This window comes from Poecile atricapillus, chromosome 35 (assembly GCF_030490865.1).
Source record: "Poecile atricapillus isolate bPoeAtr1 chromosome 35, bPoeAtr1.hap1, whole genome shotgun sequence".
Taxonomy (NCBI): domain Eukaryota; kingdom Metazoa; phylum Chordata; class Aves; order Passeriformes; family Paridae; genus Poecile; species Poecile atricapillus.
Window position 1 is genome coordinate 784,620 of NC_081283.1, and position 21,529 is coordinate 806,148.

Here is a 21,529-nt window from a genome sequence, read left to right on the forward strand (position 1 = left end):
GAGTGAGAGAGGACCCCAGAACCCACTCACACCAAAGTGGGAAGGCTTACATTGGGAATATGGGGGCTTTTAAACTGGGGAGGGGCCCAGAGGTGCCCCCCCCCCCTTTATTGCTGGGGGGATACCCTCAATTTGGGCAGGGTCCCCAAGTACCCCCCTTATCCCTGGAGGGGTCCCTAAGTTGGGGGTCCCCAAGTACCCCCCACGTACCCCAGAGGTGCCCCCTCGCTTCGGGGGGAATCCCAGGGTTCCCCTCTTCCCCCCAAGTCCCTTCTACAGCCCCCTTCCAAATTCACGACCTGCCCAAAATTTCCATAACTTTATTTTGCAAAAATAGAAAAGTCCCGTGTCCTCTCCCCAGGATGGGAGGAGGTGGGTGGGCTGTAAACATGGCAGGGGGGCCCCCCAGGAAGGGGGGAGTTAGCAGGGGAGCAGCAGCGGGGAGGGCCCCCTTTCAGTGGGGACCCCGATGTAAACGCAGAGGAATAAATAGGGGTGAAAGTGCAGCCCCAGGGGGGATACCCCTCTGTCTAGTGTAACAGGCTCCCCCTGAGGGCTCTGCACCCCCAAATTCAGGGAGGACAATGTAGGGGGAGCAGTTGTAGGGAGAGCCAGTAAGGCCAGACCTCATCATCCAGCCAAGCTGGGGGTAACAGATTAGGGAGGGCAGTTGGGTCTGGGTAGAACCCCAGGATTTTAGGGTCACCCTATGGCTTGAGCCCCCACCCTGAAATGGGGGGGGGGTTGTGGGGGCAACTGTGTCCCCCATCTTTGGTCTCTGTAGTGTTTGGGGAGGGGCACTGGGCGAGGGCAATTTTGGGGTATCCCTCCCCACCCCAACAGCATCAAAAAGTAAAACCCATGAACAGGCCCCCCCCCATATAAACGGGGTCCCCCCAGGCTGGGGGGGCTAGCATGTCCCACAGGGGAATGGGGGTGTCCCCCACCCCAAATCCACCCTGTGTCAAATAAAACCATGGGAGGGGCACCCCAGGAGTGTCAGGCATTAATCTGGGGAGTAGGGGCTGGGCCCCCAAACTCCCCTCATGTCCTTCCCAGTACAAGGGGGGGTGGCAGCAGAGTCTGAGGGGGCTTTGGCGTGAAGCTGAGGTTTGGGGGGGTGCCCCCAGACCCCCTCAGTTTAAGGCAATAGCTTTGTTCTGTCAGTCTCTGTCCCCTTTCCCCAAATTCGGGGGGGGGCACTCTGGGGAGTTCTCCCTCCTCAGAGCAAAAGGGGGTGCCCTGGAAGGCAGCTCTGAATGTTCCACCCCATTGGGGAGGGGCATTCGAGATCCCCCCTGAGCTGGGGGGGGGGGGGGGGGGCTATGGGGATTTAGGGGGGCCAGGGGGACTGTCCTGGGCGGCAGGGGGGTCTGGGGGTGGGGGGACGCCATCCCCCCCCACCTCAGTGAAGATTTCGGGGTTCTCCAGCATCTCCCGGATCAGGGGGGGCATCGGCCCTGGGATCTCTGTGCGCAGGGTGATGGCACGCTCTGCCCCTGGGGGAGCCAAAATGTCAACACCCCCTGAACTCAGGCCCCCCTCAGGGCCCTAAGCCCCTCCTGAGAGCTGGACCCCCCCTCCAAAAAAAGCTTCAACACCCCCTCAAATTCCAACACCCCCCAAAACCCTGAACCCCCAAAACCCTGGACCTCTCCAAGACCTTGAACTCCCCCAAAATGAACTTCAATCACTCCAAAACCTTGACACCTCCCCAAGAGGCCTTGAATCCCACACAAAAACGAGCTTCAATGCCTTCCCAAGTTCCAACAGTCCCCAACTTTCAAAACCCTGCAAAAGCTTCGGTGCTTTCAAAACCTTGAACCTCCCCAGATAACCTTGAACACAACCAAAATGAGCTTCAACCCACCCCCCATCAAAACTTTGAAACACCCCCAGAACCTTCAACTGTCCCACCCTGAGAGTTTCAACTCTCCTGGTGCCAGGGGCAGGTTTGGGGGTGTCCTGGAGGCTTGAGGTGTCCTGGGAGAGTTTGGGGTTCACCCTCTTTGGTGGTGACTTTGAACAGCATTCGGGAAGATCACTGTGGCTAGGGGGGTTTGGGGGCTTCTGGGGTCCTGGTGGGATTGCTGTGGTTTGGAGGGTTCCCAGGGATCTGGGGGTTCCTCACCCTTGGTGCTGATGCCACGCAGGTCAGTGATTTTGAGCAGCATCCGGGGAAAACGCTGTGGCTGCCGTGGGCGCCGGCGCCGGGCATAGACCCGGAGAGCCTCGAGCAGTGGCTCCTGCAGCCGCTCCACATGCCGGGGCTGCTCCAGCTCCATCCGGTCTGGGAAGAGAGGGAGAGATCACCTGGATAGACACAGTCCCCGTGTCTCCACATGCCCATCTTCTGCCCTAGAAATCCCCATGTCCCCCTGCTATCACCTCGTGTCCCCACCTCTGCAGCTAAGTGGCCACAACTCTGTCCCTTGCCCCCCATAACCCTGATATGTCCCATGTCCCCCTGATGGCCCCCATATCCTCCCCCACAGATGAGGCAGATGACACTGAGCAGCCCTGTCCCATGTCCCCATGCCCCGCACGTCCCTCTGATGTCCCGCATGTCCCCACCCCCACAGATGAGGCAGATGGCACTGAGCAGCCCAGTCTCGGTGTCATCGAGCTGCAGCGGCAGAAGCTGCCCCGCGAAGGCAAACACAAGGTCAGTGAGTGGCCCAAATCCCGCGTTGTGCATCTGGGTCCGGGTCAGTGTCAGCCCATCCGAGAACGTCATCGTGTCCTGCTCTGGTGTGTAGCGGGTGCAGATCCGCAGCATCTGCAGGGCAGGGACCCAGAATCACCAAGGGGCACCAGAATACATCCCGGGGCACCAAAAATCCACCCAGAGTTAGCCCATCCCATCACTGTGTCCTGCTCTGGAATGCAGCCAGTGCAGATCCACAGCATCTGCAGGGCAAGGATCCCAAAATCCACCCAGGATCTGCCCATCCTGGAGGACTATCATGTCCTGTTCCAGCTCTGCCACAGGACAGACACAGCACCGGGGGGAGGCTGGGGTCAGGGACGCCCCAATATAGTCCAAAAGCATCTTATGGGCCCCAAATTTTCCCACCAAGCAGTCCCGAAACCCACACAGGCCATCCCAGGAGACCTCCCAGCCCCTCTCCAGGACATCGGTCTGTGGGGTGGTGAGGTCAGAACCACCATGGGCCACCCCAAGCCCCTTCAAGGAGGCCCCAACCCCCCTGAGGAGCCCCCAAACATCCTGAGGAGCTCACCCAACCCCTGGAGATGCCCAGCCCTCACCAGGATGTCAAGGCAGGCAGCCTTGAGCAGAGTGATCTGGTCAGCCATGCTGAGCCCTGTGAAGCCCGGGAGCCGCTTCGCAAACTCCACGATCTTGATGATGCACTTGGTGGCCAATTCGCTGAACTTGTCCCACAGCCCCAGGTCCAGCTGTACCCGGTGGTCAGCGCTTGAGTTCTGGGAGCACAGAGGTGGCCCCAGCTCTGTTACGGGGATTGTTCAGGAGCCCCTGGGACCTCCTGCAACCTCACCACCCTGAACTTGTCCCACAGCCCCAGGTTCAGCTGCAGCCAGTGGTCAGTGCTAGAGTTTTGGAGGGCATGGGCTCAGTTACAGGGGTTCAAGGTGTACTGGGACTCCCTGAGACCACTGGTACACTGTGAGACCCTGGTCTCAGTAGCCCACAAGTCCAGCTGCCATGTGGTCAGTGCTCATTTTATGGGGGACACAGGCTCAGTTATGGGGGTTCAGGACCTGCTGGGAACCCCTCTTCAGTGATCCCCAGGCCCTGGACTCAATGCCAGCCCCAGGTCCAGCTGTCCCCTTACTCAGCACTTGAGTTTTTGGGGGTCAGGGAGTGCAGAGACCCTGCTCTGGGCTCCAGGGTCAGCATCACTCCCATCAGTAACCCCCCAAATACCCCCCATAACCCCAGTGCTCAGTCGCAGTGCACCCCTCCCCCTGAACTTGTCCCCCAGCCCACCCAGTGCTCAGCACTCGTGTTTTGAAGGAGTCAGGAGGGAACAGGGACCCAACTATAGGTCTGAAGGTTGGGGTCCCCCCCAAAGGGACCCCCCCAAGACCACCTGGGGACAGAAACCCGGTGCCCCACTCTCCCGCAGCCCCAGCTGTCCCCAGCGCTCATGTTTGGGGGGGATCAGGACAGAGCAGTGACCCTGCCCAGATCCGAGAGTTGGAAAGAGGGTTGGGGTCTCCCCTCAGTCCCCCCAGACCCCCAGCCCTGCTCACCGTGGTGTACTTGCCCAGCTGGCCCAGAGAGGGGAAGGTCTCCTGGTGGGCTCTGCTGACCCTCCGCACCAGCTCAGCCAGCTCAGGGCTCAGCTCATCCCCCCCCAAATCCTCCTTCATCTCCTTCTTCCTCTTGTTCCGGTCATTCTGCACAGCTGGGGGGTGGGATTTGGGGGTCAGAGGCATTGGTAGAGCCCCTTAGATCCCTCCCAGGTGGGGTTTCCTCCCCCCTCTCCCAAAAACCTCCCCAAGGGACAGGAACATCCCCACCCTGAGCATCCCCAGGACCCTGAGACCCCTGAGTGAAGCTTTGAGGGGACCTCAGTTTTAGGGGACTCCCCTGCAGGACCAAGAAGGGGGAACCCTCACACCCAGCAGTCCCCTTCACAGCCCCAAACCCCTCCCAGGAACATCCCCAGGTCCACTGAGACACCACCAGAGCCCCTCAGTGATGCTTTGGGGGACTCCCCAACTTCGGGGAACCCCAGCCCAGACCCCCTCGCACCTTCCTTGGACATTCCGACCTGGAAGCACTTCTGGAGGCGGCAGAACTGGCACCGGTTCCGGGTGACCTTGTCAATCTGGCAGTTCCGCTCCCGGTGACACGTGTACACCATGTTCTTCTGGATGCTCCGCCTGAAAAAACCCTGGAGTGGGAAAACGGGGTGTCAGAGGGGGCCAGGGCATCCCCAAATGGGGGGCACCAGTATCACATCCCCAGGGATCCCAGTAAGGCAGGATGGAGTTAGGTGGAGTTCCCCAGTGGCTCCCCAGTATCCTAAGGTGGGGCACAGGGCTTGGGGGGCTCCCATTGTCCCTGAGAGGTCCCCAGTGCCTGGGAAGGGGTCCCCATCCCCCAGGGGTGGTCCCACTCATCCCACAGGGTCTGTGATATCCCCAAGTACCCCCATTACATCTCCCCAGTGCTTGGAGAAATCCCACTCCCCCAAGGGGTCCCTATTCCTTGATTAGGTCCCCACTGCCTGGGGGTTCACCTTTTCTTGGGGCAGATCCCCAGTGTCCCCGGGACCCTCCAGGGCCTCCTCCAAGTGCTGGGTCCCCACTTCCCTCACTCTCCTCCGCTTCCATCACAGGGTCCCCACTGTTCCCCCCCCACCAGGGTTTCCACTGTCTCAGGGGCGTCCCCCTGCCTCACTGAGCCCCTGGCCCCCACACACCTTGCAGCCCTCGCAGGAGCTCACTCCGTAGTGGTACCCAGAGCTGCGATCGCTGCACACAAAGCAAGGCTTGTGCACACGGGGGGGAGGCAGTGGTGAGGGGGGGGCCGTGTCCCCCAAAACTTGCCCAGAGGAGGGCTCCAGGGCTGGGGAGGAAAAAGGCAGGAGTTAAACAGTCCCTCTCAACCCCTCTCCAAAGGGACCCCAGACCTGTCAGGTCTGGGAGAAACAAAAGTGGGGGTGGGGGAGGGAGGAATGTGATTAGGGGGGTTTCACTGTCACCTCCACGGCCCTAAAACCTGCATTGCAAACGTCCAAAATCGGGGGCTGGAATCCAGGGGTGCCACCATGGGGGGAGGAGAACTTATTAGTGTGCCCCCCCCCTCCCCTCTGACCCCTACCCAAATCCGAAAACCTGGGGTGGGGATGTCCCCAGCTTCCCCAAAACCCAAAATTATGGAGAAGGAGAGTCCCTAGTCCCCTTAAATCCCCCCCTGCGCAGTGCCGGGGGGTAACACGCGGGGGAGGGAGGAGCCCCTCCCGTACGCAGTCCGGGCGGCACCGGGGGAGGGGCAGCTGGTTTCAGATTTTTTTTTGGGGGTGGATTTTGTGTGTTTTGCTAAAAAAAAAAAACAACCAAAATTGCTAAAATCGAGGAAATTCCTGCCTCGAGCAGCGCGTTTGTAACCGCGGGGGAGAGGGGCAGCAAGGGGGACTCCGCCCAGCGCGTGCCACGGGCACCCCAAAATAACCCGGAGGAGCGGGAGAGACTCCCCACCCTAAAAACGGAGCCGAAATTGGGGACCACACTCCGCCCCTCGGCACAGGGACCCACCCGTCCATACCCCAGGTTTGGGGAGGGCTGGTTGTGACTCCCCCATCAATCCTGGCGATTCCCCGCGGAGGGTTGGGGCTGAGGGGGGTTTCATTTGGGGGGTGCGGGCACATTTGGGGAACCCCACTGTGCGTGTTTTCTCTTAAGGTTTGATTTTTTAAGGGGGATGAACCCAAATTAAAGCATAAACCCCCAAAACAAAGCACCCCAAAACTATCCGGGGGGAGCCACGACGCTGTGGGCCCCCGCAATGTTTTGTGCCCGCGGTGCCCCCTCGGGCCTTAAATTGGGGGAGGGCGGCGGGAAAGCTCCTTCGCCCAGGGCGGAATTTGGGGGGGGCGGGGGGGGGGGGGCACGGCGGTTCCCCCTCCAAAACCCGGGGGATGACCCCCCCACCGCCCTGCAGAAAAGGGGCTCTCCCCACCCCGCTCCAAGGGGGCTTCGGGCGGTTTTGGGGCAGCCCCGCAGGGGTTAAAGTGCCACATTGGCAGCGCGGGGGGGGGGCGGGCGCGGCCCCGACTGGAACCAGTTGGGCCGAGGAACTGGGAGGGGGGAGGACACGGGAGGGGGCAACGAACCACGGCCATAGGGGAAAGGGGAGGATTTAGGTGGATTCTCTCCACTCTCATCCTGTTTGTACCTAGATTTGCACTGTGGAATCCCCAGGACACGCCTCGTGCCCCTCCCCAAAACCGGGTGCCTCTTTCTACCCCCACAAAGGAGTCTGCGTCCCCCCCAAAAAAACAAGGTTCGGGGCCCCCGAGCCCCCCAAAAGGGCTCCTGTGTGGTCCACGTCCCTGTGCCCCTGTGTCACTGACTCCCAAAAAACGGGTCCCTATTTCTGCCCCCTCAAAGTGCCACGGGACACCGCGACCTCTCCCCAAAACAGGGTCCAGGTCGCTTGATCCCCCCAAAAGTGTTCACGGTCGGCCCAGTGCGGTCCCCACGTCCCTGGGTCCCCCGCAAAATGGGTCTGGGACCCTGCCCCCCTCGCAAAACCGGCCCCCCACAATCCAGGACCCTCCCGAGGAGAATTTGGGGACGTCGCCCCCTTACACATGGCCCCCCCACCGCGCACACGTCCCCCGGACATCCCCTCGCGTCATTCCCATACACGCTCAGGTCGGTCCAGCACCCACGCGCGTCACTCTCCCCACCCCCCGCGTCACCCCCGAGGTCACCCCCGGCCCCCCGGATCACCGTCACCCTCCTGTCACGGGCGTTTACACACTCGGACACGCTCTCCACCCCAGCTCCTGGCACACCCACGCACCCACTCGCCGACACGGAGCCGCCCCCACGCCCGCACCGACCGGCCCACCCACTGCCACTGCCACTCTCCCTTACACTCATTTGCGCACTCGGGTTCATTCTCGGAGACCCCTCCCCATGGCCCCGACCCCCCCACGCACTCCCCACACCCACTCGTAGACGCGCGCCCGGCCCTCTCGTGCGGTTCCCCCCGCGCTGCCACAACCCCCGCACGCTCACACTCACTTGCACACTCATTTGAACACCCAGAGGGGCTTCCTGCCACCCCTCGCACCCACTCGCGACACGAACACCCCTCACGCACCCACCGCACACTCGCACTCACACCCATTTGCACACTCAGTTCACACCTGAACGCGCTTCCCCACCCCCTCTCACCCCCACACCCACTCGCGAACACTCGGACCCCTCGGGCGCTCCCGAACCCCCTCATCTCCCCCCCCCGGTACCTCTGCGGGCGGGGCCGCCGCAGCCGGCGGGCACCGGGACCCTGCGTAGAGCGCAGCCCCCGCGGTTCGTCACGTCGTGCAGCCGCCGAGGCGCCGCCGCCGCCGCCTCCACACAGCCGAACATGGCGGCCCCGGCCCCCCCCCCACCCGCCCGGACCCCCTCGGCCTCGCCGCGGTTGGCCCCGGTCGCGATCGGCCCCGAGCGGCCCCGGAGGGTGCGGCTGCGGGGGCGGGGCCGGTGGGGGGCGGGGCCTGCCCGGGGGCGGGGCATGGGCACGCTGAGGCCGAAGAGGCGGGAACGGGACGCGGCCTGGTCGAGGGGTGGGAGCTTGGGTGGGAGGAGGCGAACGGGGAGGGGAAAAGGGGCGGGGCTTGGATGGGCGGGGCTACAGTGAGAGCTGGCCCGGCGGAGAGGGCGGGGCTCGGAAGAGGCGGGGCCTTGCGTGGCTGGGCTTAGTACGAACGGAGCTTGGCCTCGGGCCGGGCACGGGGCAGGGTTTGAAGGGCTGGACTAAATTTGAAAGGGGCGTGGTCCGAGCGAGGGGCGGGATTCATGGGCGGGGCTTAACGGTGACTGGGCGGGGATTGAGAGAGTGGGCGGGGCCTGGGGGCGCGGACACGCGGTGCCGTGTACACACGTGTCAAATGTGTCACACTGTATCAGACCTGTGTGTCCCCTCCGTGTGTCCCTCCTCCCTGGGGGACCACCAGCCCCTCCCAGTCCTCATGTCAGTCCTCCCAAGTCCCCGCGTCACCCTCTTCCGTATTCCACCCAGTGCAGTCCCAGTCCTCATGTCACCACCCGTCTCCCCAGTCCTCCCAGTTCTTCCAGTCCTGTCCCGTTCCCCATCACCTCCCCAGCCCTTTCCAGTCTCCTTGTCACCCCTCAATCCTTCCCAGTCCTACCAGTTCTCCCAGTCCCCCACGTCATCTCCCCAGTCCTTCCCAGTCCCTTTCAATCCCCTTTTCACTTCCTTCAGTGTGTCATTGTGCACAGCTGTGTGTCGGCATGTCTAGGTGTGTCCAGGTGTGTGTGAGCATATCCAGGTGTGCATAGGTGTGTGTGTGTGAGTGTGTGCAGCCGTGTCTGGGTGTCCCTGGACGTCTCCGAGTGTGCGAGGGCTGTGCTAGCACCACCTGCCCGACTGCATTCCTGGGGATCTGCATGAGTAACACACCTGTACACGGGATCATTGCACAAGTCACACACTTTAACACGGGGTGTTCACGTGTCACTGCATGTGTCACACACCCTTACACAGCCTCCAGCGTGCACACACATGTCTGGGCACAGGGACAAGTGTGCGGGGTGTGTCCCTGCATATCAAACACACACGCACGCATCCCCATGCCCTGACACTCGTGTAAACGGCCCCCCCTCCGCCGTGCTGCAGTTTCCCGAAAGGAGGGGTTGGAGTGGGGGAGGCGGGAATGGGCTAATGGAAAAAGTTTGGGTGGAAATTCCTCTCCCCGCCCCTCCCCCACTGCGGCTCAATGGCCCCTTTGTACGGCCCTGGCCCCTCTCCCGCCACGCTGGGACCCGGCTGTGTGTCTGCCCCGATCCCTGTGTCCCCCCCATGTCTCCTCACAGCCCCTATATCCTCATAATTCCCTGTGAGCCCAAATCGCGTCCCCACCACGTTCCCCCGTGTCCCGCAAGTCTCCAACCTATGTCCCGCCAGCTAGCATCCCCCCGTAATCCCTCTGCCCCCCAAGTCCCCATAACCCCGGGTCCATCCCAATCATGTCTCCCCATTTGCACACTCAGTTCACACCATGTCTTTTGTGTCCCCAGTGACCTCCATAACCCCATGACCCCAATGTCCCCCATGTTCCTTATGCTGCCCCATGTCCCCATCCCCCCTCCAGCCGTGTCCCCCCGGTGTCCCCTGTCCCCCACGTCCCCATAATCCCGTGTCCCCAGTCGTGTTCCCTATGTCCCCTGTGCACCCCTATGTCCCCTGTGTCCCCTGTCCCAAATATCCCCCATGTCACCACACATCCCCATATTCCCTATGTTCTCCATGTCCCTAGCATCCCCTATGCCCTCCCATGTCCCTGTGTCCTTGCATCCCTCCCACCTGTGCTCCTCATGTCCCCCGTTCCCAATTTCCTCCATGTCCGCTCCATGTCTCCCGTGTCCCCCATGCCCCACTATGTCCCCTGTGGCCCCACCGTGTCCCCCGTGCTCTCCCGTGCCTCCCGCCCCATTGCATCCCCCTCATTCCCCGTTCTGTATTCCTCCCCACGTCCTCTGTGTCCCCCCACACTCCATGTTTCCCACGTCCCCGGTGACCCCATGTCCCCTGTGTCCTCATGTCTCCATGTCCCTCACCCACGGGTGCCGCCACGTGTCCCCCCCCCCGCTCCACCCGTTCAGCCGCTTTGACCGGTAAATCCCCGGGAGGGGGCGGGGGTGACCGTGGGGTGCGGGGAGGGCGGCTCGGCCATGGGGCTGGGCTGGCCGCGACCCCGGCCCCGTCGGCGCGGGGGAACCTCCCCGCGCTGTCACCCCCCATGTCACCTCCCCCCGTGCTGCACCCCCGCCTTCTGCTCGCCTCCCTGCCCCTTCTGCTTACTCCCCCCCTGCTGCCCCCAGTGCCACCCGCCCCTCTGCCCCCCGCCCTGCTGCGCCCCCCCCTGCTGCCCCCTGCCCTGTCACCCCCTCTGCCGTCCCGCCTGGTGCTCCCCAGTCCCCTGTCCCCAGTGTCACCCCCCACCTCCGTTTTCCCAGTGCTACCCCCTGCCCTACTGCCCCCAGTGTCCCCCCCCGCCCTCACACCCCCCTCCCTGCTGCCCCCAATATTACCCCCCATCCTGTCGCCCCCCCTGCTGCTCCCCATTTTGCGTCCCCCCCGCCTGCCCCCAGTGCCACCCCCCGTCCTGTTCCCCCCTGTGTCACCCCCGCCCGTGTCCCCAGTGCCGCCCCCCCTCTCGATGCTGTCCCCCCCCGCGCCGCGCCCCCCCCCGGCCCCGCCTGAGCATCAAGTGAGGGGGGTCCGGCCATCTCCGCGCCCCACCAGGAACCCCCGGAGGCAGTGGTGAGTGAGGGGCGATGAGGGGGACCCCCCCTCTTTAACGAGCCTGCAGAAACTGAGTCACGGAAAGGGAGGTTTCACAGTGGGGGTACTGGAAGGGTGGGTCACCAGGGGGATTTTGCGCGGGGGGATTTTCTCGAGGGTCTTTGCACGAGGCCTCTGAGGGCGGGGGTCCCCACAAATGCCCCATGGTGTGTCTGGGGGCGTTCCTTTGGGGTGGGGATGCCGAAAACCCCCCGTGGGGGGGTACTCTGGAGGGTACTTGGGGGTCTCCCATAATCCTCCGTGGCTTGTCTGGGGGATGCCTGTGGCAGGGTGTCTCCGGAACTCCCCGCGGCGCCCCCGGGGCTCTCTTTGGACACCTGTGGGGAGGGGTCCGTGTGTGGGGGCGGGGGGCGGGGGGGGGGGGTGTGCTGCTCTGTGTCACGTGACACGCGCCAAGATGGCGGCGTCCATGGGGACAGGAAGCGGAAGTGGCTCCGCGGAGGCGCCGTGGGGCATCTGCGACGCCGCTGGGGACCGGGGGTACGGAGTCCCTGAGGGGGCCGGGGGTACGGGGTCCCTGAGGGGGCCGGGGGTACGGGGTCCCTGAGGGGGCCGGGGGTACGGGGTCCCTGAGGGGGCCGGGGGTACGGGGTCCCTGAGGGGGCCGGGAGTTGCCGGAAGGGGTGGAAGGGCTTTGGAGAGTCTGAGACGTGTCTGGGGCGTCCTACGGGCCAACTCTGGGGTCGGGGAAGGCTATGAGGAGTGGAGGGGGGCTGTGTGGGGCTGTAGGTGGTATATGGGGGGCTTAAAGAGGATCTGCGGGGGCGAGGGTACTATGGGGGCTGCGGGGGCTCTATGAGGGTCCCATGGGAAGTCTGTGGAGATCCTGTGTGAGGCCTGTGGAGGATCTGGAGCGTTGCATGTGGGTCCTCTTGGTCCCTCTATGGGGGTCTCTGGCAGGTTGTGGGGAACTGGTGGGGTTTTGGGGTCCATGGGGGTTCTGTGGGGCTGGGTGGTGTCTGTGTGGGCTTGGGAGGGGTGGTGTGGACTATGGAGGAGTTGTGGGGGATTGTGTGGTGTATCTGTGGTGCTGGGGGTCCATAATACTTACCATGGTTTGTTTTAGGGGCTGGGGGTCCTTATAACCCTCCATGGATCCTCCTTTTTCCTTCCCCAGGCCCTTCTGAGCCCCCTCCCCACCATGTTTCTGCTTCCTTGCTCTGCCCTTGCCCTCCTCCTGCTTACCTTCCTGGCTCTGGAGCCACCCCCACGCCGCCCCTCACCCTCCAACCCTGCATTCTGCCGCTTCCAGCGGGAATTCCTGCTGGGATATCTCCCGGCGCTGGCTGCGGACTGGCTGCAGGGCCCACTGCTGTTCCAGCTGCTGCATAGCCGAGGCTTCCTGCGCAGCCAGATCGCTGCGCTCTACTCCTGCGGCTTTGCCTCCAACGTCACCTTTGGCCTTGTCTCTGGAGTTTTTGTGGATCGGCTTGGCCGGAAAAAGTCCTGTGTGTTGTCCTTGGGGCTGTGCTCCGTGTCGTGCCTGCTGCAGCTCTCCCGGGATTTCCTGGCACTGGCAGCTGGCCGGGTCCTGGCGGGGCTCGGCACCTCTCTGCTCTTCTCTGCCTTTGAGTCGTGGTACATCCATGAGCACCTGGAGCGCCATGACTTCCCAGCCGAGTGGATTCCCAACACCTTCTCCCGCGTGGCCCTCTGGAACAGTGGCCTGGCCATGGCAGCTGGCCTGGTAGCCGAGCTGGTGGCTGAGGGGCTGGCGCTGGGCCCTGTGGCCCCATTCCTGGTGGCTGTGCCCTTCCTGGCGCTCTCAGGGATCTTTGCTGGGAAAAACTGGGATGAGAACTATGGGAAGAGCCGGCCCTGCGGTAAGGCCTGTGGAGAAGGCCTTCGGGGCCTCCTATCTGACCCACGGGTGCTGCTCCTGGGGCTGGTCCAGGCCCTCGTGGAGAGCATCCTCCTCATCTTTGCCTTCCTTTGGACACCTGTCCTGGAGCCGCATGGGATCCCACTGGGAATTGCCTTCTCGGGATTCATGGCTGCCAGTGCTGTGGGCTCAGCCCTGTTCCGGCGCGGAGTCACTGGGAGGCTCCGGCTGCAGCCGCTGCAGCTCCTGCCCAGCTCTGTTCTACTCCTGGGGCTGGCTCTTCTGGTCCTGGCACTGCCACTGTACCCCCCCTGTGACTTCCTTGCCGTGCTTGTGCTCCAGCTCTCCTGTGGGATTTACTTCCCAGCCATGGCATTCCTGCGGCGCCGGATGGAGCGGGGAGGGGATGCGGCAGGAGGAGCACGGTGGCTGCGGATGCCCCTTGGCCTGGGGGTGTCACTGGTGCTGCCAGCACTGCCTGGGGACCCCATGGGGACACGGGGGGTGTTTGGGGCCGCGGCCCTAGCGGCACTGGTGGCACTGGGGGCAGCTGGGGGGGTCCTGGGCACCACCCGTGGGGATGAGGGGCTGAAGGTAGGGGACGAGGGGCTGCTTGAGGGGGACACTGGGGAGTGATGAGGACACTAGGACAGGGACACTGGGACAGCTCAGCTGGGATGTGATGGGGACACTGGGACAGTTTGAGGATGTGACAAGAACACTGGGGGTGATGGGGACACTGGGACACTGGGACACTGGGACAGTTTGAGGATGTGACAGGAACACTGGGGGTGATGGGGACACTGGGACACTGGGACAGTTTGAGGATGTGACAGGAACACTGGGGGTGATGGGGACATGGACACTGGGACAGCTCAATGAGGACACCGGGGTGTGACTGGGACAGCTTGACAGGAACATAGGGGTGTAATGGGGATGTTGGGGTGTGATAGGAACAGGGACACCAGGATGTGACTGGGATACCAGGACAGCTTGATGGGGACACTGGGGTGTGGTAGGAATGGGGATGCTGGGGTGGCACAGGGACACCAGGACAGCTCAGTGAGGACACCAAGGTGTGACAGGGAGACCAGAATGCGACAAGGACAGAGACACTGGGATGTGACAGTGGCAGAAGCACCAAGACAGCTGTATAGGGACACAGGGACAGCTTGATGGAACACTGGGATTTGACAGGGACAAGGACAGTAATACCTGGCTGGGACAGGAATACTGGGATAGCTCAACAGGAACACCAGGGTGTGACAGGGTCAGGGACATGGGAAGAGCCCATAGGGTCACCAGGCAGTGATGGGGTCACAGTGTCACCCCCATGCTGAGCTGTGAGTGACACAAACTGAGACAGCCAGTGGGGACACTGAGCTGTGGTGGGTCACAGTGTCACCCCCATAGTGGACTGTGGGTGACTGGGACGCCTCTTTAGGCCACTGAACTGCGATGGGTCATGGTGTCACTCCACAATGGACTTTGGGTGACAAGACACTGCGGCACCCCACTGGTGACATTAAGCTGTGACAGGTCACAGTGTCACCCCGATAATGAAGTGTAGGTGACAGTGACACTGGGACACCCCAATGGTGACCTATTGTCACCCCCACAATGAACTCTGGGTGACAACATGGGGACACCGCAAGGTGACACTGAGCTGTGACAGATCACGGTGTCACCCCCATAACAAGGTGACACCCCCAGGTGACACCCAGGCTGTAAGAGGTCACAGTGCCACCTCCCCCAAAGTGCAGCAGGGGGGACAGGTGTGGCCTGTGACTGACCCCGTGTGGTGTCATGGGGGGAGGGATGTGTGTATTAATTACTTAATTTCTAATAAACCCACCCAATAGAGGTGTTTGTGAAGTCGTCCCCCAGCCCCCCAACCCCCAAACCTGGGTCTGGGGGACACTGAAACCCTCTGAAACTGGGGGTGCCCCCAGTTCAAACCAGTGACTCCTAATCCATCCATGTCCCCAGTGTGACCCTCGTGCTGGTTTGACCCCAATCTAAGCCCCCTCAGTGCCTCCAGTATCCTCCAATTCCCCCCAGTCCTCCCAGAAGCCCCCCATTCCCCCTATTTTCCAAGTCTCCCCAGCTCCCCCTCCGTTCCTCACACTTCCCCCGGTGCCCCCAGGAACTCCTGGCCCCCGAATTCTCCCCAGTTGCTCCCACTGCCTGTAGTGTCCTCCGGGGGGCGCCATTGCTCCTCGTGGCCCCATGCCCGCCGCGTCACGTGATCATGACGCACGCGCATTCCCCGCAAGGCTCCGCCTCCTGCCCTCTTCAGCTTCCAATTGGCTGAGGGAGCCGTCAGTCGGTGGCGCAGATGACGCCGATTGGTCCGCGGGGCGCAGTGGGCGGGCACAGGGAGGTGGAAGCGAGCGGGACCCGGATGTGAGCGCGGCCCATGGAGGGGGTGGGACCCCTGGTAAAGCGGCATTGGGGGGCCGGGGGGGGCGCTCTGGGGAGACTGGGAGGTGTGGGGGCGTCTGGAGGACATTAGGACGGGTCCTGAGGAGTCGGGGGGACGGGGAGACTCCGATAAAGGGAATGCGGGAGGGATTTGGGGGTCCTGAGGGGAATTCGGGAAGTCTGGGGGGGTCCCGTGGTGGGGGAGCGGTCGCGGTGCGGGGGAAATGGGGGGCCTGGGGGGGTTCTGGGGAAGGGAGACCCCTGGAATGGGGGGTCCTTGGTGTGTGGGGGCGTGCCAGGGTTGGGATTGGAGGTCAGTTTTGGGCTGGCATGTGTGATTTGGGTGTGCCAGGTGTGGGTTTTGGAGGGTCAGGTGTGTGTTGAGTGGCAGCTTTGGCGGATCGCAGGTGTGATTTGGGGGTGTTGGGGGGGGGGGTGTTCAGGTGAGTGTTTGGGAGGACAGTTTTGCAGGTCTCCAGTGGGTTTTTTGGGTTCAGGTTTGTTTTGGGGGTCCAGGTGTGTTTGGAGGGCCCGACGGTTTTTGGGCGGTTACGTGTATTTTAGGGAGTCAGGTGTGTTTAGGGGGCTTAGGTGTACTTTGGAGCACCACGTGTGTTTTGTGGGTTAATTTTGAGAGTTCAGGTGTATTTTGGGGAGTTAGGTATGTTTAAAGGATTCAGATATGATTTGGAGGATTGGTTGTGTTTTGGGGGAAGTTTGTGGGTTCAGGTGCGTTTGGGAGGACAATTGTGGGGTGTCAGGTGTGTGTTTAGGGTGTCAGGTGTGTGTTTGGGGCTCAGTTTTGGGGGATCCCGGGTTTTGGGAGAGGTTCGTGTCTCATTCGGGGTGTCAGTTTCGGGTGTGTGGGCTCCGGGCCCCCCGTCCTTTCGGAGGTCCCAGCGTTGCCTCCCCGCAGGAGCACCCCCGCCATGGATGACCTGAACCTGCACTTCAGGTTCCTCAACTGGCGCCGGCGGATCCGGGAGATCCGGGAGGTGCGGGAGGGCCGGGACCGGGACCGGGACCGGGGCCTGCGCTGCCAGGAACGCGCCCGACACATCCTGGTGGACGGGGACACCCTCAGGTACCCTGGGGGGGAGCGGGGGCAACCGCAAAAGGCGGCTGGAGGGCTCCGGGGAGCGAGTGAGGGGATGGGGGAGGCCTGGGGGCACATGGAGGCATGGAGGTGGCTGGGGGGCGGGCAAGGAGGTGGAGGAGGCATCCAGGAGGGTAGGAGGGGCTGGGGGTTCCCTCTGGGGAGGGGGCTGGACCCACGGAGAGGGGGCTAGGGGTGCCAACGGGATCTGGAAGCATCCCCAGATTTGGGGAGGGGGGGTCTGGGGGTGTCTCAGCCCCCCCCGCCCCCCGCAGCTACCGCGGCCCCTCGGGCGAGGTCGGCTGTTACGTGGCCCCGCGGCCACTGACCCGTGACAACAACTACTTCGAGGTGAGCCTGGGGGTCCGGGGGGCGTGGGCTGTCCCGGGGGGGGTCCAGAGCCCTGACCCCACCGCCCCGTGCCCAGGTGTCCATCGTGGACAGCGGGGTCCGCGGCACCATCGCCGTGGGGCTGGTCCCGCACTGCCACAGCCTCGAGCACCCCCCGGGATGGGGGCCTGGCTCTGTCGCCTACCACGCCGATGATGGAAAGTGAGTGTAAGGATAGTGGGGATTGTTGGGATAGTGGGGAATGTCGCGATAGCAGGGAGGTGTTGGGGTAATTGCGAGTGCTGAAGAATTTCATGATGTTGGGAGATGTCGTGATATTGGATAGTGAGATGAAGGATAAGATGCTTTTGGATATCGGGGTCCCAGAATAGTAAGGGGATGTCAGGATATTGAGGGTTTGGGACCTCGGGCATGTCGGGATATTGGGGGGAGCCGCGGGGGCAGCAGGACTGGGAGGTGTTGGGAGCTCTGGGGCCTGTCACGATATTTGGAGTCTGCTCCAGGTTTGGGGTCTCCCATTACTGACACCCGCTCTCCCATTCTGAACCTCTCATTTTCGGGGTGCCCCCCATTTTTGGCGTACTCCAGGCTCTACAGTGGCCGGGCCAAGGGGCGCCAGTTCGGCTCCAAGTGCAGTTCTGGGGACCGGATCGGCTGCGGCGTCGAGAGGGGCTCGTTTGGGGCACCCCCAGCCCAGGTTTTCTTCACCAAGAATGGCCAGAGGGTGAGGGGACCCCCACCCTGCCCCAGAGCACCCTCAAAATTCACCTGGGCACCCCTAAACCTCCCAGAACCCCCCAAACAGGGCATTCTTTTGCCCCTTCCCCAGCTACTCATTACAAAGAATGGACAGGAGATGGGGGAACCCCCAAATTTTCTGAAACCCAAAAGCCTCTAGAGATCCCCACTTCCCACTTTGGTGTTTCCCTGAATCCCAAATGGGGGGACCTGGGGGGTGCCCTTGTTCCTGAGTCCCCTGCACCCCCCTGACTCCCCTTAATTGCAGGTGGGAGGTCTGGGGGTGCCACTGTCGCCCCCGGGGCTGTTCCCAGCTGTGGGGCTGCACTCGCTGGGGGAGGAGGTTCGGCTGCATCTGCCACCACCCGGTCCCCCCGAGGATGAGGGGGGCGCGATGCTGGTGGACAGCCTGGAGGAGGAGTGGGGGAGGCTCCATGACGTGCGGCTCTGCGGCTCCGTGAGCACCCGGAAACTCGGGGGTTTCGAGGGGGTCAGGGGGCCGGGAGAGGGAAAAAGTGGGGCTGGAGCCTCTCCCAGGTCTGGGGGTGGCCCAGGGAAGTAAGAAGGGAGCTCAGAATGAGGACTGAGGGGGGGAGTCCGTTGGAAGAGGTTGGATCCCCTCCCTGGGCGCAGAGGTCAGAAATTTATGAAAATTTATGGGGTTATGGGGTGGGGAAAATTTGGGCCTGGGAGTTCGGGTAAGGACAGTTTTGGGGAGGGGACAAGAGTTGTCCCCAGTCCTGGGGAGGGTGAAATGGGGGGCCATGACAGGGGGGCGGGGTAAAGGAGGTCACAGCAGCGACATTGGGACTCGAGGGGTTCTTGGGTGCCCCTCAAATCCCCTGTGTGTGCCCCCCTCATGACCCCCCCTCAGTCTTTGTGATCCCCCAGATTCCCCCGGGACCCCCTAAACCCACCCAGGTGTTGTTATTAGGTAGAGATGGGGATGAATTTCACGGATCTGGGGCTGGTCCGGATTAGGAGGTGCCCCTTTTTCCCCCCGTCTGAACCCGCTCCGCGCCCCCCCCAGGTGTTGGAATACGTGGGGAAAGGGAAGAGCATCGTGGATGTGGGGCTGGCCCAGACCCGGCGGCCGCTCAGCCCCCGCAGCCACTACTTCGAGCTGGAGATCCTGGACCCGGGCGAGAAGTGCTACATCGCCTTGGGCGTGGCCAGGAAGGTGCGCGGGGGGCTCGGAATTGGAGTCGGGGGGCTGGGGTGGGTGGAGATAACTACGGAGCTGGGAGGGGCGGGGAAGTGGGGTGGTGGCCCGGGGGCTTACAGGGGGAGTAAAGGGCGGATGGAGCCTCCTTAAGGGTTGAGAGTGGCCAGTGAAGGTGGGGAGGGGGCTCAGATTTGGGGGACCGGGGTTGGGGGGAGGGGGCTAGACCTCTCCACGGGTTCGGGGCTGGATGGAAAGATGGGGAGGTGTCAAAAATGAGAGTTTGGGGGGAAAAATTGGGGCCCACAGGTTTGGGGTGGCTGGGCCCCCCACATTGCCCTCACCTCCCTCCCCTGTGCCCCCCCAGGATTACCCCAAAAATCGTCACCCCGGCTGGAGCAGGGGCTCGGTGGCCTATCATGCGGGTGAGCCCCCCAAAAGTGGGGGAGACCCCCAAAATGGGCGGGACCCCCCCCCCCAAATGCAGGACCCCAATAGTGGGACCTCCTTCTACTCTTTCTCCCCCTGAAAGCCCCTTTCCCATTTTTACCCCGTATTTTGAGTTGCAGCCCTATAATGAGGGTCTGGGGATCTCCCCCGTGACCTTGAGGGTCCCCCTTAACTTGGGGGATCCCCATGACCCCTCCTCTTCCCTTCTCCCTTCCTCCATCTTTTTTTCCTTCATCCTCTTTCTTTCCCAGCCCAGTTTCCTCCTTTTTTTTTGGGGTGCACTCCCACCAAGAGTCTGAGGGGTGGCTTCCAGCCCCTTGGGGGGGTCCCCATGGCCTCTCCCTTTCCCCCCTTTTCCCTCCTTTCTCCCCCTTTGCCCTTTCATGCCCTTTGCCCTCTTCTTCCTTCGGCTTTTCTCAGGCCTATTCTCCTCCTTTTTTTGGGGTGCACTCCCATGGGAGGGGTCCCCCTCATGATCTGAGGAGTCCCTCCTGATTTGGGGGTCCCTTTGTGCACCCCCTCATCCCCAGTTGTCGCCTTCTCCTCTTCCTTCTCTACCTGTAACCCCTTTCTTTGCCCATTTCTTCTCCTTTTTTGGGGTGCACCCCCGTGGAGAGTTTCTGGGGGTTTCCCCCATGAACTGCAGGATCCCCCTAATTCGGGGTCTCCCCCCAGATGACGGAAAGCTGTTCCATGGCAGCGGGGTGGGGGATCCCTTTGGCCCCCGCTGCTACAAGGGCGACGTGATGGGCTGTGGGATCATGTTCCCTCGGGATTACGGCCGGGACAGCGAAGGTATCGTGGGGCTGGGACCCCCAAAGTCTGGGTGGGCCCTGGGGGGGGTCCCTCACCCTTTTCCCCACCCCAGGTGACAGCGATGATGCCTCGGAGCCCCCTGAGGTGAAGGTGAAGGTGCGCAATGTGATGTACCTGGAGGAGGAGGAGGAGGAAGAGGAAGAGGAGGAGGAAGAAGAGGATGGGGAGGACATGGAGCAGGAAGGCAGGAAAGTCGTGGTAAGGGTGGGGACACCTCGCCAAAAAAAAACCTGTACCCTGAAAAACTCTTCCACCCCAAAATTCTTCTTTGTCCTCCATTGGGATCCTTTTGAATCAGTCTGGGGGCTCCAGCAGCCGGATTTTGGGAGGTTGGGGGTGTCCCGCCCCCACTCATATTTTAGGATGACCCCCTGTTTGTCTATGATCCTCACATGTATTTGTGTTCCACCCCTGGACCCTCCATCACCCCAAAATCTCCCCCACAACCCCCACTGGCTTCTCTTTACTGTGACTCATCACTTTGCCCCCACTTTTGTGGAGATTGGCTTCTCCCCGCTCTCCCCTTGTAGTTTGGGGTGACCCCCAGCATGTCTTGGTGCACCCTCAAAAACTCTCCCCAAAATTCCCCCTTCACCCCACTTTTGGCTCATCTTTCCTTGCCTTATTCCCCCCTGTACCCCTGGTTTTTTTGGGGGCATGGGGTTTCCCTGGCCCCCTCCAAATATAGGGGTGACCCTCCCAATTTGTGCCCCCCCAGGTGTTCTTCACGCGGAATGGGACAGTCGTGGGGCGTAGGGAGGTTGGGGTCCCCCCTGGGGGTCTCTTCCCCACCGTGGGGATGCTCAGCACTGGCGAGAGGGTCAAGGTGGACCTGCACCCTCTGAGCGGATAAAGTGGGGGCCAGCGTGGGACTCCCAAAACCTGAAACCCTCTGGTGCTCCCAGACCCACCCTGGGCTCCACCAGTGCACTTTAGGGTGTTTCCACAACAATGGAGACCCCCCCAAGGTGGTATTTGGGGGTTTCACTCCTGCCCCCGCCCCCATGATTTTGCCCTTTGGGGACTCTTTGGGGGAGGTTCCCCTAATTTAATCCCTCCATTGGCCCCTCAAAAGTACCCCACTGTTGCCCCCCCAAGGTGGTTTTTGGGGGTCTCAACCATGGCCTCTGCCATATTTTTGGGGAGCCCATTCCTGCCCCATCCCCATGTTTTTGGGGGACTCAATCCTGCCCCCCCAATTATCCCAATGACTGCTTCAGGTGGCTTTGGGGGTCTCAGTCCTGTCCCTTCCACCACTGGTGAACCTTGTGCGCCCCCCAGAACCCCCCAAATCACCCTTTTGACCCTCGCCAGTTACCCCAACCCCTTCCACTCCACTGACTCTCCAGTGCCCCCCCAGATCACACCTGTGCCCCACCATCTCTTCCAGCGCTCCACATTCTTGGGGGGCTCCAGGGGGCAGAATTAGGGGTTTTCCCCCCCCATCATGAATGTAACCTGGCCCTTCCGATCCCATGGGACCCCCCAGACCCCCAGTTCTTTGGTGGGGGCCGGGCTGGTCTTGGGGTCCCCTTTGACGTTTGCACATGGAGGGGGGGGGGTGTCCCCACGCCCCGCCTCATTAAATAAACTCATTTCTTACACCAAAATAAA

The 21,529-nt window shown here is 62.3% G+C and overlaps 3 protein-coding genes across 5 annotated transcripts; 2 read left to right on the top strand and 1 right to left on the bottom strand.

Annotated features, from left to right (window-relative positions):
* Positions 1–306: 306 nt before the first annotated feature.
* Positions 307–8,193, bottom strand: RARG (retinoic acid receptor gamma). The gene is made up of 8 exons (XM_058861315.1): positions 7,974–8,193; positions 5,418–5,563; positions 4,745–4,886; positions 4,240–4,394; positions 3,271–3,447; positions 2,575–2,779; positions 2,132–2,290; positions 307–1,499 (listed from the first exon to the last, which is right to left on the bottom strand). The coding sequence occupies exons 1-8, from the start codon at positions 8,095–8,097 to the stop codon at positions 1,324–1,326; spliced, it is 1,284 nt and encodes a 427-aa protein (XP_058717298.1). The 5' UTR covers positions 8,098–8,193; the 3' UTR covers positions 307–1,323.
* A 2,760-nt stretch (positions 8,194–10,953) lies between these two features.
* On the top strand, positions 10,954–14,901 carry MFSD5 (major facilitator superfamily domain containing 5). 2 transcript variants are annotated; one of them, XM_058861306.1, is made up of 2 exons: positions 10,954–11,014; positions 12,174–14,900. In XM_058861306.1, exon 2 carries the CDS (start codon positions 12,198–12,200, stop codon positions 13,512–13,514), a length of 1,317 nt encoding a protein of 438 aa, XP_058717289.1. In that variant the 5' UTR covers positions 10,954–11,014; positions 12,174–12,197; the 3' UTR covers positions 13,515–14,900. The 2 variants fall into 2 exon arrangements, with proteins under 2 accessions (XP_058717289.1, XP_058717288.1); XM_058861305.1 differs by lacking the exon at positions 10,954–11,014 and adding an exon at positions 11,451–11,536 and having other exon boundaries at positions 12,174–14,901.
* A 301-nt stretch (positions 14,902–15,202) lies between these two features.
* On the top strand, positions 15,203–21,369 carry SPRYD3 (SPRY domain containing 3). Of its 2 annotated transcripts, XM_058861308.1 has the most exons (11): positions 15,203–15,318; positions 16,219–16,386; positions 16,674–16,749; positions 16,826–16,950; positions 17,338–17,473; positions 17,756–17,944; positions 18,518–18,667; positions 19,017–19,074; positions 19,775–19,894; positions 19,968–20,113; positions 20,634–21,369. In XM_058861308.1, the coding sequence occupies exons 2-11, from the start codon at positions 16,232–16,234 to the stop codon at positions 20,766–20,768; spliced, it is 1,290 nt and encodes a 429-aa protein (XP_058717291.1). In that variant the 5' UTR covers positions 15,203–15,318; positions 16,219–16,231; the 3' UTR covers positions 20,769–21,369. The 2 variants fall into 2 exon arrangements, with proteins under 2 accessions (XP_058717291.1, XP_058717292.1); XM_058861309.1 differs by lacking the exon at positions 16,674–16,749 and having other exon boundaries at positions 15,256–15,318; positions 16,258–16,386.
* The last annotated feature ends 160 nt before the right edge of the window (positions 21,370–21,529 follow it).

What these genes read in the sequence shown, in the direction of transcription:
- RARG (XM_058861315.1), bottom strand. Translation starts at nt 8,097, where the DNA reads ATGTTCGGCTGTGTGGAGGCGGCGGCGGCGGCGCCTCGGCGGCTGCAC. An exon ending in GGTCGGAATGTCCAAGGAAG is followed by an intron (nt 4,395 to 4,744) that starts GTGCGAGGGGGT and finishes CCCACCCCCCAG; the next exon opens with CTGTGCAGAATGACCGGAAC. An exon ending in AGCTGGGCAAGTACACCACG is followed by an intron (nt 3,448 to 4,239) that starts GTGAGCAGGGCT and finishes CTGTGCTCCCAG; the next exon opens with AACTCAAGCGCTGACCACCG.
- SPRYD3 (XM_058861308.1), top strand. Translation starts at nt 16,232, where the DNA reads ATGGATGACCTGAACCTGCACTTCAGGTTCCTCAACTGGCGCCGGCGG. An exon ending in CCTTGGGCGTGGCCAGGAAG is followed by an intron (nt 18,668 to 19,016) that starts GTGCGCGGGGGG and finishes GTGCCCCCCCAG; the next exon opens with GATTACCCCAAAAATCGTCA. An exon ending in TTACGGCCGGGACAGCGAAG is followed by an intron (nt 19,895 to 19,967) that starts GTATCGTGGGGC and finishes TCCCCACCCCAG; the next exon opens with GTGACAGCGATGATGCCTCG.
- MFSD5 (XM_058861306.1), top strand. Translation starts at nt 12,198, where the DNA reads ATGTTTCTGCTTCCTTGCTCTGCCCTTGCCCTCCTCCTGCTTACCTTC.